The 16,718-nt window shown below is 45.6% G+C and overlaps 1 protein-coding gene across 3 annotated transcripts in view; it reads right to left on the reverse strand.

Annotated features, from left to right (window-relative positions):
• Positions 1 to 455: 455 nt before the first annotated feature.
• The window catches only part of LOC148473814 (uncharacterized), a 336,188-nt gene continuing 319,925 nt past the window's right edge, over positions 456 to 16,718 (reverse strand). Inside the window, exons 1-4 of one of the 3 annotated variants that reach the window (XM_088459413.1) lie at positions 14,544 to 15,129; positions 11,754 to 11,773; positions 1,789 to 2,233; positions 456 to 1,704 (exon numbers count right to left, since the gene is read on the reverse strand). In XM_088459413.1, coding sequence (XP_088315539.1) covers positions 836 to 1,704; positions 1,789 to 2,233; positions 11,754 to 11,773; positions 14,544 to 15,072 — 1,863 coding nt within the window. In that variant the 5' untranslated portion in view covers positions 15,073 to 15,129 and the 3' untranslated portion in view covers positions 456 to 835. Of the gene's footprint in view, positions 1,705 to 1,788; positions 2,234 to 11,753; positions 11,774 to 14,543; positions 15,130 to 16,718 lie in introns of those variants that run through there. The other 2 variants (XM_088459411.1, XM_088459414.1) reach the window with 2 other exon arrangements.

Genomic DNA, 16,718 nt, shown 5'->3' on the forward strand with positions numbered 1-16,718 from the left:
GGGCAGCAGTGTGACCATCTGAAGCATCCTAAGGACACTCCAGGCAGCACTGCTGCATAGATTCTGGCTGCAGGGCGCCATTCTAGGCACCATGCTAGCCAGATTAGGCTAGCAGTAAAAAGCTCTGAGGGCCAGACCAAATGACTCAGAGGGCCTTATACAGCCACTGGGCGTGAGGTTCCTCATCCCTGATTTAAGCGGTCGGTGTTTCTCCACTCAGTTATCTGCTGCACCCCATTGTTTAGGAGTGGGACCTTTACACACATACCACTTTTGAGGTATTATGGATGTTAGTAAAGTGAAGTGGGCAGCTATATGTAGTTATGGGCATCTGGTTATTGTACTGCGGTTACATTTTGTATGGGTTCATTACCATATTTCTGCAGTGGCTGGGTGCGTGAGCAAGCTTGCGTTGCTTGCTGAACCAGGCCCTATAACCACACTAGCTACTAGGGTAACAATTCCCACACTCGAGCATGTAACTGGTTTCTCACCACTATAAGTCCTCCGATGTGTAACAAGTGTTGGTTTCTGTATAAAAAATGCTTCCTAAACTAGGGATGGATATCAGAAACCGATGGTTACCAACCATCAATGTTCCTGATTCGATTGAAGTACTCTATCAAAGAGAGGGGTTTGAAGTGGTTGCCAGCTATCTGTTGCTGCCTCCCATGAACACGCGATGGGTGTATGAATTAAGCGGTGGAGTCTGCAGCTCAGCATCGGTGCCCATTGCAGTGCATGGTTATGATGCGATAATTAGTAGCTATCGTATCACATGATTTGATGTCAGAACCCTGGCAATTATTCGACAGCAAGCTTCCGATGTCCATCCCTATTCAGAACATGGAAATGGTTTCTCACCTGTGTGACTTCTCTGATGTGTAACAAGACTTGATTTCTGTGTAAAACATTTTCCACACTCAGAACATGGAAATGGTTTCTCACCTGTGTGACTTCTCTGATGTGCAACAAGACTTGATTTCTGTGTAAAACATTTCCCACACTCAGAACATGGAAATGGCCTCTCACCTGTGTGACTTCTCACATGTATAACAAGATTTGATTTCTGTGTAAAACATTTCCCACACTCAGAACATGGAAATTGTTTCTCACTTATGTGACTTCTCACATGTGTGACAAGAGCTGATTTATCTGTAAAACATTTCCCACACTCAGAACATGGAAATGGTTTTTCACCTGTGTGACTTCTATGATGTCTAACAAGATCTGATTTCCGTGTAAAACATTTCCCACACTCAGAACATGAAAATGGTTTTGCACCTGTGTGACTTCTCTGATGTGTAATTAGATGTGATTTCTTTGTAAACCATTTCCCACACTCAGAACATGGAAATGGTTTCTCACCTGTGTGACTTCTCTGATGTGAAATAAGATTTGATTTCCTTGTCAAACATTTCCCACATTCAGAACATGAAAATGGTTTCTCACCTGTGTGACTTCTCTGATGTTTAACAAGATTTGATTTCTTTGTAAAACAATTCCCACACTCAGAACATAGAAATAGTTTCTCACCTGTGTGACTTCTCTGATGTGAAATAAGATTTGATTTCCTTGTAAAACATTTCCCACACTCAGAACATGGAAATCGTTTCTCACCTGTGTGACTTCTCTCATGTACAACAAGATGTGATTTTGTTGTAAAACATTTCCCACATTCAGAACATGGAAATGGTTTCTCACCTGTGTGACTTCTCTCATGTATAACAAGATATGATTTATCTGTAAAACATTTCTCACACTCAGGACATGTTAAAAGATTCTCACCTGTGTGACTTCTCTGATGTGTAACTAGCTTTGTTTTCTGTGTAAAACATTTCCCACACTCAGAGCATGGAAATGGTTTCTCACCTGTGTGACTTCTCTCATGTCTAACAAGATGTGATTTCCGTGTAAAACATTTCCCACACTCAGAACACGGAAATAGTTTCTCACCTGTATAACTTATCAGATGTTTAACAAGAGCTGATTTGGGCGTAAAACATTTTCCACAATCAGAAGCGACTGTATCATTGCTATGATATGTACTATGTGCAACAATATGTGAGTTACCAGAAGTACATTCCTCAAGAATAGAGGGATCAGATGGTATATCTGCACTAAGAAGTGGTGGATGAATATTTAGGGTTATGTAATTCTCTTCCGGAGATCCGTGTGTGGGGTTATCTTCTAATTTAAAATCTGGAGACAAAACGAGATGTCCCTCCGAGGTCTTCCTTGTATTCTCTCCACCTGGTAGAAATAAATAGTTATCCAAGTATCCCACAGCAAAGGCATCATTAATTAATATTATTCTCACCCCTATTCCCATAGGTTTGTGCTTAGTACAACATCATGCGGAATACTTTGGGCTTCTACCGATCACACTCATAATATAGAAGAAACAAACCTTATTAAATGGAGCAGACCCCTAGGACTCTAGGTTCTTTTTAATATCCCAGGAGCCGGCCAGCCCTAGATAATGCCCAATGGGGAACTTTCACTCGGTTCCCAAGTTCTAGGCAAAGGGTGATAGATCTATCCCTCACTGAGGCTGTCATTTCTTTTGACACAAAAGAAAAGGCAGAAAAAATTCCTTGGTGGTAATAAAAAACATGTACAAAATACTAATACAGTAAGGATGTAATATATCCTATATATAAATTGAATAGAAAATTATATATTAGTGTATAGGGAAAAAAGTAGCGGCTAGTTCCAATGAGGAGTAGTGATAGTCCTACAAAAAGTGAAAACAAAAGAAAAAACTGTGCTAATAAAGATAAATATACGAACTCTGCGAGGCCAGCCCTCTGTGTGGTTTCAATCTTGCTGTGGTGCCCTCCTAGAGTGTCTGCCCACTCAATATACAGATTCAGAGGTATCGGCGGCACTCATCCAGACTTGTAATAAGTATAAAGTATGTCCTTTATTTCCAACATTTCGGAGGAAGTAACTCCGTCTTCAAGATGGATGTACTCCTTCCAAAACATTGGAAATAAAGGACGTATTCTATACTTATTACAAGTCTGGATGAGTGCCGCCTATACCTCCGAATCTGTATATATAAATATATATATATCTAACTTTATCTGTCTAGTTATATAGCTCTACCTATTGTAACTAGATTGGGGTAGGAGGTCCCACTCCTGGGGTAGTTGCAACCTCCAAACACACAGCAGTTATGAAACAGCACACAAGTACAGGGTTTTCCTGCAAGCTAGCCTTAGCTAGTTTTTATTGTGCAGTATAAAATGGAAAATATAAAAATAAATCCTAGCACTAAACAGAATCCCTCTCCCAAAGTGGTAGGGTCTACTTCCCTCACCACAAGCATAGGCACAGTATTTAAAAGTAGTACAAGAGCCAAACCCTGACACAGCTTATATGAGCCTTTCACAGCTGCAGGCACTAATTAGCCTGTTCTCAAGTTGAAGGTCAGAAAAACCCAAAACTCTCATCAAGCATAAACAGACATTTCCTGAGGGTTTAAAATACATAAGTCAGAAACCTTGGAGAAATATATTTGCCATTTAGCACTTTACCAGTGCTTCTATCACACTATATATACAGTATATCTATTTTACAAGTCGTCCTGAGTGCTGCCGTAGATGCTATATATTTATTCCTCTCCTGACTGGGAAAGGTAATTGGAGGGCACGGGGCGCAGTACTGGAGGCAAGCGTGGGTGTGCCGGCATTACCGAGTATCATACATATGGTAGGGCAGTGAGAAATCAGGAAGCACCAATTTTGTTTGCAAATGAATAATATCAATGTAATAAGAAAATACAAAGATAGAAAATATATATGAAAAAAAAATTATTCAAGACTATAAGAACTTCTAGCTCATATAAGCCCCATGAAATACAATAAAAAGCATAGATGCTGGTATCATTGCATCATCTACATAGATAAAATTGTGAATAGGTATAGTATATAGACAATCTGTTTTTCATCTGGAATGGGTCCTGCGACCGGATGGCCGCAGCCTCCACTCCCAAACACAGATTACTGGACCTTAAGGTATCAGGGATCCCCACTTACCATCAGTGACCACTTGTCACTGACTCCAACCACTGCGCAGTGGGCGGGTATATAGCTGCCACCTCCGAACTCCCACCATCGTCGTTTGGAACAGCTTTTCCTTATGTACACTCAGCCTCCTATCTCCGGCACCTGGAACCACTTCTGCTGTGTATGCGTTAGCTAGTTGCGGCCACACCCCCTGATTGGTGTCGGCTGATTCCTCCTCATCCCTCACAAAGGACCAGGCTCTGCACGGTAGCTGGCAAAGGGCTTGAGCTTTGGAGACGCTTGGCTCAATCCAGAACAGCTGAAGAACAGAATAGCGCTTTTTGCAATTCTGTTGGTCGCAAGATTCAGATGCAGTTGTACGGCAAATATGTTTATTGCTCACAGACTTGAAAAAGATCTTCCCTTTAGCTTTACGGGGGTACAGTATACATAAATGATACAGAAGTCTTGATATTACAAAGATATACAAGGTTGGACATTTTTACCAGGTACGCAGTCTTCTTTTATGCCACTCCAATACACATTACCACAGGGGTTAAGTCCGGCCTGTGGTTTCCAACCAATCACCTTAAGTGCATGTCCTGTGCATGTGCTGGCCACATGCACATTTAACATTGTCCCCTATGGACAAGGGGGAGCCTACCTGGTGTTTTAGTCACCACCCAGGAGTTGGCTCGTCTAGGGCCGGGGGAGGTTTCCCTCCAAAACCGACTTACAGGAATCTGCTAAGGGACCAAGCCTGCCACCCCTGCCTGAATCTGAGCTCCAGAGGTGGACAAGCAGGGTCCCTAGGCATGGTTTCCTGGCCATGGAGGGGAAGCTCTTTTGGAGCTCGCTGAGAACAATTATCTGGCTGCATTACCCAGCTTCCTACGCACATCCTCATACCACTTCCAGGCATGAGGCTGTATAGGTGGAACGTTTATTGCTCTGGAAGGGGCTGGAGGATCCAGCAGCCCACTGAGAACTCTGGAATCCCTGGCCATCCAGGGAAATCAAAGGTAAGTGCAATTTTCCTTAAATAATACATTTAAAATCATACATTAAATATATACTATTAAAATAAGTGTTTACATTGTACACACATGCACGCTGTGCCTGTGCCCCCCATCAGGCTCTACTCACTGCAGCCCTGCAGCTTGGGTTCTGTGAGCTCAGCTCAGTGCTGCACACACACTTTAAAGACATTTTGATTAAAACCCATGTATTTTTGTATACTCTGGGCTAAGCGCTGGGCTTTCCTAACCCGGCACACTTGCAGACTGAGCTCAGGGCTGGGGCTCTCCCAGCACCGGGGGTTACCAGAAGCTTGCTTGCCTGGTCCCCCAGCGCTACCACCGCCACTGCTTAGTCGCAGCCTGTGGAGCTCCCGGGGCTGGTGGCACTGCTGACTCCTGGGAGAGCGCACCGGTCTCCAGTAGCTGGCACAGTGCCCCCCTCTGCCACGCTGGGAGCTGGCTTCTCCGTACTGGGGTATCGGAAGCTAGTGCTCCTGACCCCCAGCACACAGCTGCCGCAGTCCTCCCCTTTGTGCGGCACAATGAGGGTTAACTGCCATCCACGCTGTGCTGTGGAGCTAGGGCGCCGGGAGTAGGCCTCCGGCCCCCAGCATCAGCACACAGTGCCCCCTGGTACCGTGCACCAGTGGTTAACCAGCTCCATGGAGGGAGCCGGCTAGCCTGGTCCCCCCTGCATGTGGTGCTTAGCCCTGCAGTCTGGGACACTAGTCCCGGCTGCAGCGGCTTCCTGCTGCCCTGGAGCATGGAACACTCAATGGCTCCTTACAACCTGCCCCCCCCCCCCCGATGCCGTGCACCGAGGGGTTAACACTGCCGTGGCTGTCAAAGGAGGTCCAGGCAGTGGAAGACTATATAAATACATTTTAATACATACCCGGCACTTAGCGCCATTAATACATTTAAATACAGAGTGCCTAGCACCTATTGTAACATTTAAAAATGGCGCCGCAGCACAGGGGTTTAACCCCTTCAGTGCCACGGCCACCTTGGGAAGAAAACCAGGATCAGTTCAAAGGATGGCCCTCTCCTGATAAAAGATCAGAAATGGGGAACGACAGGCAGGTGCCCCCAAATCCGATACCTAAGTGCCCCCAAATCTGATATTGCGGGCAGATGTGATAGCCAAAAGAGTATTCACAGTGAGCCATTTGATGTCTACTGATTCCAGGGATTCAAATGGAGACCCCTGAAGTGCGAGAACCACTGATAAATCCCACGGAGCCACTGGAGGGTTAAAGGGAGGATAAATATGGAGGACACCCTGAAGGAAGATGTGAACATCCGGCAGTGGAGCAATTCTGTGCAGTAACCAGATGGACAAAGCAGAGACATGCACTTTCAGAGAGGCCAGGCGGAGTCCAAGATCTAGTCCACCTTGAAGGAAGCTAGAAGCCCGAAAAACCTCAGGGTCATAGCTTCTGGTAGCATACCACTGGAAGTATGTATGCCACACCCGGTGGAAGCAGTCTTACATGCTCAGAGCATGGCCTGAACCACAAATCTAGAAAACCCTTTAGACCTCATGAGAGATGACTCAAGAGATACGCCGTCAAAGACAGATGAGCCAGGTCTGGATGCAGACAGGGACCCAGAGACAACAGATCCAGGTGTAGAGGAAGTGGCAATGGAGCGTCTATGGAGAGACTCCAAAGGTCAGAGTACCAGTGAGATCTGGGCCAAGCGGGAGATACCAGCAGAACCGTTCCCCCATCCTTCTTGATTTTTCGAAGGACCCGAGGAAGGAGGGAGACTGGAGGGAAGAGGTACGCCAGGTAGATGACTGACAAGGTGTCTACAAAAGCTGCTTCGGGGTCTCTTGGCCTGGACCCGTACACCGGAGTTTTGTAATTGTGTCATGAGGCCCACCTCTGGTAGGCCCCATTTCGTGTCATGTCGTGACAGCTGAAAAAATCTGCTTACCAATTTAGGATCCCCAGTATGAAGACCAGAGAAATAGCCGGGAGGTGACGTTTGGCCCATGTGAGGATGCATGTCACTACTGTCATTGCCGACCGACTACGAGTGCCTCCCTGGTGATTGAGGTAGGTCGCCATTGTGGCGTTGTTGCACTATACTTGTACTGGCCTGTCCCGGAGAATGTCTTGAGCCAAAGTGAAGGCTCTGTAGATGGCACAGAGTTCCAGGATGTTGATTGGGAGGACCCTCTCTGTGGGAGTCCAATGTCCCTGGAAAGACAGCTGGTCTGTCACTGCCCCCCTCCCGCGGAGACTTGCATCCATGGTGAGGAGCACGCAATCTGGGATCCGGAATGGATGGCCCCTGTTCAAGTGGGACATCTGTAACCACCAGGAGAGGGACAGGCGAACCTCCGGAGAGAACCATGGTCTGGGATCTGATCAGATGAGGCAGTCCATTCCACCTGAATAGGATCAGGTGTTGTAGGTGCCTGGAGTGGAACTGCGCGAACTCCACCATGTCGAAGGTGGATACCATGGATCCCAAGGTCTGCATTGTTGAGTAAATTGACACTTCGTGACTGTGGAGTAACCTGCGCACTCGGTGCTGCAGACCGGAGATTTTGTCTGCTGTCAGGAAGATTCTCTGACCCTGAGAAGCTAAGAAGGCTGCCAGATGTACCATACTTTGAGAAGGGGTCAGGGAAGACTTTTCCCAGTTGATCAGCCAGCCGTGCATTTGTGGAAAGGCAATGGTTACCTGAGGTTGGCGGTAAAGGACCTCTGGAGAGCTTGCTGATAGCAAGAGATCATCTAAGTATGGGAACAGCCTTGGTAGTCACAATCTTGTCCAATTCTGGGCCAAACAGGATCTCCCTAGGGTAGGGCAAAGACTCCAAAGCATTTTCAGAGTCCAAGTCTGTCTTGCATGACCAAAGCCAAATGATACGGCGGGCTACCACCAAAGTGGCAGATGCCTTAAAAGCTAGGAGACCAGTATTCAAAGCCGCTTCTCCTAAATAAGAGGATGCATCCCTAATGTGCGAGATGTGTGACAGCTGTTACCGAGAAGCATCAGTAGAAAATGTGTCTTCTAGGGCCTCAGCCCAGCTCTCAATGGCTTTTGCAACCCAGGACATAGATATGGCAGAACGAGTAATAACTCCTGTAAGAGAGTATACAGACGTCAAGCAAGCTTCAATCCTTCTGTCGTCTCCTTCAAGGAGGTTGCTGTATGGATAGGTAAGGTAACGTTCATAACCAAGTGTTTCACGTAGGAACTACAGCTAGGGGAACTTTCCATTTAGCGCATTCAGTAGCTGGAATAGAGTAAAAAGAAATCAAGCGTTTAGGCAGCTGAAACTTTTTATTTGGCGTATTCCATGCTTCACTCATTAGATGAGAAAGCTGATCAGAGTGAGGAGACTCCAGCATAACCACCTTCTGTCGCTTAAATATTTTGCCTTAGGAGTGGGCTCTGGATCTTCTATTTAAATAATTGATTTTATAGCTCTCACTAATGCAGGTTATTCAATTTATACGTAGGCCCCTCCTCCCCCGAGGGGGAGTCAGAGTGAGAGAGGTCTGCATCTGCTGCCTACCCAGATGGTAACTCAGAATCTGATAGCTGGGTGGACTGGGAAGATAGGACAGCATGCTTTGTAGCTTTACTGGCTAAGCGCCTCTCCTTTTGCATGTGTTGAAAAGCCGCCAAACTCTGCACTGAGGTAGAAAGTCTACCCAGGGAGTTGCAGGGAGTACCTGATGAGGCAATCCCCTAGGGGGAGCAACCACAGGGACCGCTAGGCGATCCGCAATCTTTGCCAACACCTGTGAAAAGGAAGCCCAGGGGGGGTTCCGTATAACAAGATGCACAAAGACCATCTTCAAGTGAATCCTCTGGGGATAAACCTACCAAACAGGACTTACAGGAAGCCAGGGTAGGAGCTGTAGCCTGCTTATTACTCTTGCCTTTGCTAGACATAGCTGCAAGGATAGTATAGCACACAATATGGCACAGTGCAGTGAGCAACACAGATATATGCACAATGTGAAGCACAGCGTATTCCATGGTTGTTGTGAAAGAAAAAGGGAAAGGTATAAGCTGACAGTAGAAAGCCAGACAACAGAGCTAGCATAAGTTACATACAATGCAGAAAATACATCTCACTGCTAGGAGCATAAATGTAACTGCAGTGGGCACTAAAATCAACTACGCAGACCACAGTGGCTGGCAGAGACTGGATCCAGCGTTCCCAGAGACCTGTGGCTGGCTTTCAGTAGAAAATGGATGCTGGAGGTCTATTGGAGTACCGGACGGACCTGTGTCCGTATCGGCGCCTCCAGTCTGTCTCCAGAGACCGGAGGTGAGACTGTCAGTATTACCTTTCCCCTTGCATCCCAGCTGCAGTCTAGGGACTAAGGAGCCACACTAGCCAGGTCCCCCCTTATGCCCCACCAAGTTGCGGTGCCGCAGAGGGGTGATGGAGCAGCACAGATGTCCAGAAGACTGTCTAATGCTGCTTGCTCTCTTACAGTAAAGTAAAATAAAATAAAATCATAAAAATAAAGCTTGGGCTGCTTATAGCAACCCCACTGCATAGCGGTGATCCAGCTTCTGCCGGACACCGTCGAAACTGAGTTGCCTTCAGGCTTTGGGCGGGGCATAGGGGGAAGGACCGGAGCATCCTGTTATAGAAAAAAACTTTGCTGTTGGTGTCCGGTCCTTCAAGTACCACCTACACCCCATTGTCGCCCTGTGGAGCCATATGGAAGAAATAACTTTTAATGATGGTAAATGAAAAAATTTTTTTTAAGCGAAACGCATGTCGCTACACATGGGGTGATCCCAGCAGTGAGCAGTGGGACCTCCAGCCAGCCCCTACACATGGGGTGATCCCAACAGTGAGCGGTGGGACCTCCAACCGGCACCATGGGGCACATGGGTTGCAGCATATATAGCACAACCCGATCAGGTACTTTGAGCCTGATCGCAGATTCCCAAGGGTCGAGAATATACGCATGCGCCAGACCCATGCTGCGAATGTGCAGTACATGTCTGTTGGACAGAGTTTGGCAGTAGACTGTCAATGATTAACAGTCTGCTGGCATTTATGGGGCAGCGACGGTCTCTGTTTTCCCGATACTAAGGAGTGTCACCACGGTTGGGGGAGGATTGGAGAGGCCAGGTCTCTTTTGTGCATCTCCGCTGAGCGGTTTGCCTGACCCAATGGTCAGCAAGGCCAGCGAATCTGATCACAGATGATCCAATGCTATGTCCTTGGACGCAGCTTGGATCAGTAATGCATGCAGGAGAAATGGACGCCTCCTACTGCATTAACATAATAATACTATCGCAGCTGCTACCATGTTAGCAGCTGCAATAGCAACTACTTCCGCAGCTGAATCAGGCCCTTTGTCTCTCCCTCCATGCTCCTGGATATCGGTGATCACAGCTACACTCGCCCTGCACCAGAAGTGACTTCTTTCCTCCTCCTGTGATTTCAATCCTATGACCAGCTCTCTCCTCCTCCCGTTCACTGCTTGCACATGGTAGGACAGCAGAAGCAGGACATAGGTATTGGAACTACACCTTTCATCTCCTACTTCAGGACAGCAGCTCTCCTATCATCACGGCTGAGATTACATAATACACATCGTCAATTATCAGCTACAAACTTAAAAATTTATGGGCTGCAGATACTTCATGTGTTTAAATATTTTTTTTGCCAAGCCTTGAGCAGATCCAGCTGTTCAATTGTGTTTTATACTAAGTCTGGGAGTAAATTAGATCTTTCATTTGTATCTATCTGTCAAACTTTCACATGCTGCTCTAATCTTAATATATTCTGGTATTTTCCATATATTAAAAAAAAAAAAATAAAAAAGAGAAACCAGATGCACCATGCAACCATTAATAATTATACATAATATGCGAGGTTTTTGGCATAAATTTGGCCAAATATATGAGCTTACCCACTGTCGTCAACGTAAACCTCATCGGGTAAGTCCCTAACACTATGGGGGTTCATGTCTGGGGCGTGGGGCACCCCCAAACCACAACAGCATGGGTTAGGGTGCATCTGGTTTCTCTTTTTTCTGTGTTGTAATAAGTCTCAACTAGGTAGCATATCCCATTAGAAAGAGCTAGGGTGTGCAGGTCAGGCCCAAAACTTTCCATATATTCTAAGCATCTAAAAATTCTCTACCAGCCTCTTTATTATTCTATAACCATTGACTTTTATAGGTATTTACCCATTTTCATATATATTCGTTAAATATTTTCGCCATTTCTCAGGTTGTGGCAAGTATTGATACCCCTTACATAATATACTACATTTAATACTTATTTTAAATCGGACATTTTTTTTATCTTTTTATGGAGATAATATTGCCTATAATTTATATGTATTAGCCCTTTTATATTTTTTTCTGCAATCATTAAAACAGTGTGCCCGCAAAAAGGATCCTTTCTTCTGTCTCTCCTGGCGGGAAATATCCCAATGACATGGGTTTTATTTTGTTAACCCTGTTTGTATGGTCTTGTGGTCTGCTATAACAAAATAACAGAAAAAGATCTTTCTGGATTCAGGAAACCCATGTCCTCATCCAGAATAAGAGGACCCTCCAGCATGTGCACTATTCCTTACGCGTTTCATTGTATAATACAACATCCTCCGGGCTATAGAGAATCAAGCTTTACTCTTCCAAGATAATTAATAAGCGCCTTCTTACTCCATCTGCAGTTGTCTTGCGATGTCCCAAAAAGACAAAGCCTCACATACATTACTATATGTGTGTGTGTCTCTATATATTTGTGCAATATTGTCCAGATAAAATCACCAATACATCCAGAGAAAAATGTGTCATAACCACGTGGTACCGTCCCAAAAATAAACATGTCACATGATCTCACAAAAATGGTGAAAATATCCATTCTAGTGCACCCAATATAACTGGAAAAACAAGATAAATCCACACGTACTATGATTAAAATATATGAGCTCGATTCAATTCAACGTGAATTGAATAGCACCGGAAATTAGTTCCCGAAGCTATTCAATTCAGCGCGCTGCAAAGCCCGGATAAGGATTTCTTCTCTCATCCCTCCTGGGATGCAAGCAGAAATCCGACAAAAGTCTAGGCACGATGCTGTTTTCTGCCCTTAGTGCAGGGAAAACAGCATTTTGCCGGGAAGTTTAGTCGGAGAATGCCCGTTCTCGCTACTAAACACCCTATTTAAGGCACAAGGGGCGGGAGAATGGGCATTCCCCGACCTAACCGCGCAGAATTGAATAGCACCGGGAGCTCCCTCCTGGCACTATTTACTTTGCGATCAATTGAATCGAGCCCTATGAATCACTTATCTGAAAAATCTTTCTAAAAAGACTGAAGATAATAGACACTGACACAAGCCTCCATCAGTCTTCACAACGCGTTTCATCCTGACCACCAGTGTGGTCTGTATGACTTCCTTCCCAGGGTTATATACAATAATAACAAGCCTAAGTTCTTGTACACTGTGACCATCATCTAAAATTAGATACCAGTGTAAATACTTTGTAATAAAACGTATATCTGGAGTCCAAAGACCTCCATCTCTAGAAGACGACACCTCTATTAAGGTGGAGTCATAGGATATCCGCTTGCGCCCATATTGACCTTATTGCTGATGTTTTACACTAGTCTCTAATATTAGATGATGGTCACGGTATATAAGCGGGGGCACAATTCTGGCAGCCCTCTAATACAGTGGAGGGTTGGTGCACATTTTGTAAAAACATCACAAAATGTGCACTAACTCTGCTACACAAGAATGCAATATAAAGTCACGCCTCTTAAACTGGCCACACATCTAATGATTATCTGTCCAACCAGCCAACTAGTTGATTGGTTGGAATGAAAATCTGGCAAGGTATGAAAGCAAATGACAATCAGCAATTTGCTCACAAACGCTGGAAAATGGACAAAAACTGTTGTTTGAACAAATTGTTTAGATCAATCATTTAACAAACTTGTCTGACGTCATTTTCATCTGTTTTCTGGCACTTAGGAGCAAATTGATGATCATCAGTTACTCCCATATGTTACCAGATTTTCATTCCAACCAATCAACTAGTTGGCTGGTTGGACAGATAATCTTTAGATGTGTGGTAAACTTCATTCTGCTTTAGTATTGCAGTATTAGTATACACATATAAAGAATGAACTAGTAAGGTATCATTATTCAAGAGGATAATCTCACATGTGGTAGAACACAGGTATGGGGGCAGAGGGGTAGGACCGGGTACTAGTCACCCAGACCCAGGCTTGCTGGAGGGGCCCGGCGCCGTCCCCATCCCTCCCTCTTACCTCACACCAGCCCAGCACACGCTGAGCAGCAGCAGCCTCTTGCCTGTGGGGAAGGGGGGGGGGGGTGGTCACACTGATCGCGTCTCCACCAAGCTTTTCGGAGAGCAGAGGGGCTCACAGTGCACCACTGTAAAAATATTTTTTTTCCTGTTTAAATCCTAAGGGGTCATGGCCACACCTCCAGTGATTACCCAATGCCCCCCACAGGGATTCAGCACAGCCCTTTACGGCCCTGAACACAGGTAGGATCATGCTGATATCCCTTCAACTGATGTATGAGATACACCAGAGAGTGTGGGAATGAGACTGGTCAGATCTCTGGGCTGGTAACACACAGTGACATGATGTGAGGGGAGAGCAGGAGTATAATATAGGCTGATGGCTCCTATGTATGAGATACACCAGAGAGTGTGGGGAGGAGACTGGTCAGATCTCTGGGCTGGTAACACACAGTGACATGATGTGGGGGGGAGAGCAGGAGTATAATAGGGGCTGATGGCTCCTGATGTATGAGATACACCAGAAAATGTGGGGAGGAGACTGGTGAGATCTCTGGGCTGGTAACACAGTGACATGATGTGATAAGGAGAGCAGGAGTATAATAGGGGCTGATGGCTCCTGATGTATGAGATACACCAGAGTGTGCGGGGAGGAGACTGGTCAGATCTCTGGGCTGGTAACACACAGTGACATGATGTGAGGGGGAGAGCAGGAGTATAATAGGGGATGATGGCTCCTGATGTATGAGATACACCAGAGAGTGTGGGCAGGAGACTGGTCAGATCTCTGGGCTGGTAACACACAGTGACATGATGTGAGGGGGAGAGAAGGAGTATAATAGGGGCTGATGGTTCCTGATGTATGATATACACCACAGAGTGTGGGGAGGAGACTGGTCAGATCTCTGGGCTGGTAACACACAGTGACATGATGTGAGGGGGAGAGCAGGAGTATAATAGGGGCTGATGGCTCCTGATGTATGAGATACACCAGAGAGTGTGGGGAGGAGACTGGTGAGATCTCTGGGCTGGTAACACACAGTGACACAATATGAGGGGGAGAGCAGGAGTATAATAGAGGCTGATGGCTCCTGACTCCTCACTGTCCAGATACTTTTCCCTCTTTAGTTGGTACTGGAAGAGGATGGTGTTGAAGAGATTGCTGTAGTGGCTGAGCAAAGCCAATATGTGAAATTTTTCAGCAAAAATATAAGTGCTGATTACCTGTGTTGATATCTGTAGGGATTTCCTCCTCCTTGCACTGCTGATCACCTCTTGCATACATCTCTTCTCCCTCTGTATGTTCTGCTTTATTATCATCAGTCACATACATTTCTTCCTCCCCCTCTGTAGCTTCTGTCTTAAAATCAGTCACATACATCTCTTCTTCTCCCTCTATATCTTCTGCCTTCATATCAGTCACATACATCTCTTCTTCTCCATCTATATCTTCTGCCTTCATATCAGTCACATACGTCTCTTCTTCTCCCTCTATATCGTCTGCCTGCATAACAGTCCCATACGTCTCTTCTTCTCCCTCTATATTTTCTGCCTTCATATCAGTCACATAAGTCTCTTCTTCTCCCTCTATATATTCTGCCTTCATATAAGTCCCATACGTCTCTTCTTCTCCCTCTATATCTTCTGCCTTCATATCAGTCACATACATATTTTCTTCTTCCTCTATAGCTTTAATATAAGTCACATGCGTTTCTTCTTCTCCGTCTACATCGTCTACCTTCATTTCTGTCATATACGTCTTTTCTTTTCTCTCTAGATCTTCTGCCTTAATATCAGTCAGATCCTCATTCTAAATTTCACAGAAAACAATAAAATAACACCTTAATAATGTCTGAGTACTTTATTTTAGAATAAATAGTATAATATCAGCATGTTAAAAAATCGATTAGATGAAGAATAATTAATAAATACAGGTCAATTAATGAAAAGTCACTTTGGTTTTTGTGGTCATTGGGAAGAGCCTATATTACCTGATGCTCCTGTGGGATCCTGTGATTCTCCTCTGTATAATCCTGTGAATATAGAGGACATCTCTCTGGGGTATTTCTGAAACTGGGATCATCTGTAGGAGACACACAGTGACTGAGTACATTGTATATATTTGATTATCACATGATGTGTGTATATTGGGGCCTCCACACCTGCTCTCCCCTGTACAATAAATTACATTCTCCGCTTACCCAGTGATGTGAGGGGCCAGTGATTCTCCATCATCACGTCCTTGTACAAACCCTTGTGTTCCTCTATATACTCCCCCTCCTGCATGTAGACATAGACAGTGACATCATGACACCTTATAGGAACTTGACACACACAATGATACAGTCATCACCCAGACACATCCCCTGGTGTTACTGTATAATGTCCCATTCCCAGCAGTCACCTCTCCGGTCATCACCCAGACACATCCCCTGGTGTTACTGTATAATGTCCCATTCCCAGCAGTCACCTCTCCGGTCATCACCCGGACACATCCCCTGGTGTTACTGTATAATGTCCCATTCCCAGCAGTCACCTCTCCGGTCATCACCCGGACACATCCCCTGGTGTTACTGTATAATGTCCCATTCCCAGCAGTCACCTCTCCAGTCATCACCCGGACACATCCCCTGGTGTTACTGTATAATGTCCCATTCCCAGCAGTCACCTCTCCAGTCATCACCCGGACACATCCCCTGGTGTTACTGTATAATGTCCCATGCCCAGCAGTCACCTCTCCAGTCATCACCCGGACACATCCCCTGGTGTTACTGTATAATGTCCCATGCCCAGCAGTCACCTCTCCAGTCATCACCCGGACACATCCCCTGGTGTTACTGTATAATGTCCCATTCCCAGCATTCACCTCTCCAGTCATCACCCGGACACATCCCCTGGTGTTACTGTATAATGTCCCATTCCCAGCATCCACCTCTCCAGTCATCACCCGGACACATCCCCTGGTGTTACTGTATAATGTCCCATTCCCAGCAGTCACCTCTCCAGTCACCACCCGGACACATCCCCTGGTGTTACTGTATAATGTCCCATGCCCGGCAGTCACCTCTCCAGTCATCACCCGGACACATCCCCTGGTGTTACTGTATAATGTCCCATGCCCGGCAGTCACCTCTCCAGTCATCACCCGGACACATCCCCTGGGGTTACTGTATAATGTCCCATTCCAGCAGTCATCTCTTCTGACTACTGTGTAGTCCTGTTTAATGAGAGACATCAATAAAATGTAAATTAGAAGTCTACTTTAGGAAAATCGTGGCCAGGGCTATGTATTTGTGCCGGAACGTCGTTTCGGAAGTTCATGTAAAAAAAATTGCGTCATCTGGAGCGGCGGTCCAGAACCGCATAATAAGTTTTTTTTAAAGTATGCTAGCAGTGCAC

Source organism: Taudactylus pleione, unplaced genomic scaffold, assembly GCF_031769625.1.
Source record: "Taudactylus pleione unplaced genomic scaffold, aTauple2 ptg000910l, whole genome shotgun sequence".
Taxonomy (NCBI): Eukaryota; Metazoa; Chordata; class Amphibia; order Anura; family Myobatrachidae; genus Taudactylus; species Taudactylus pleione.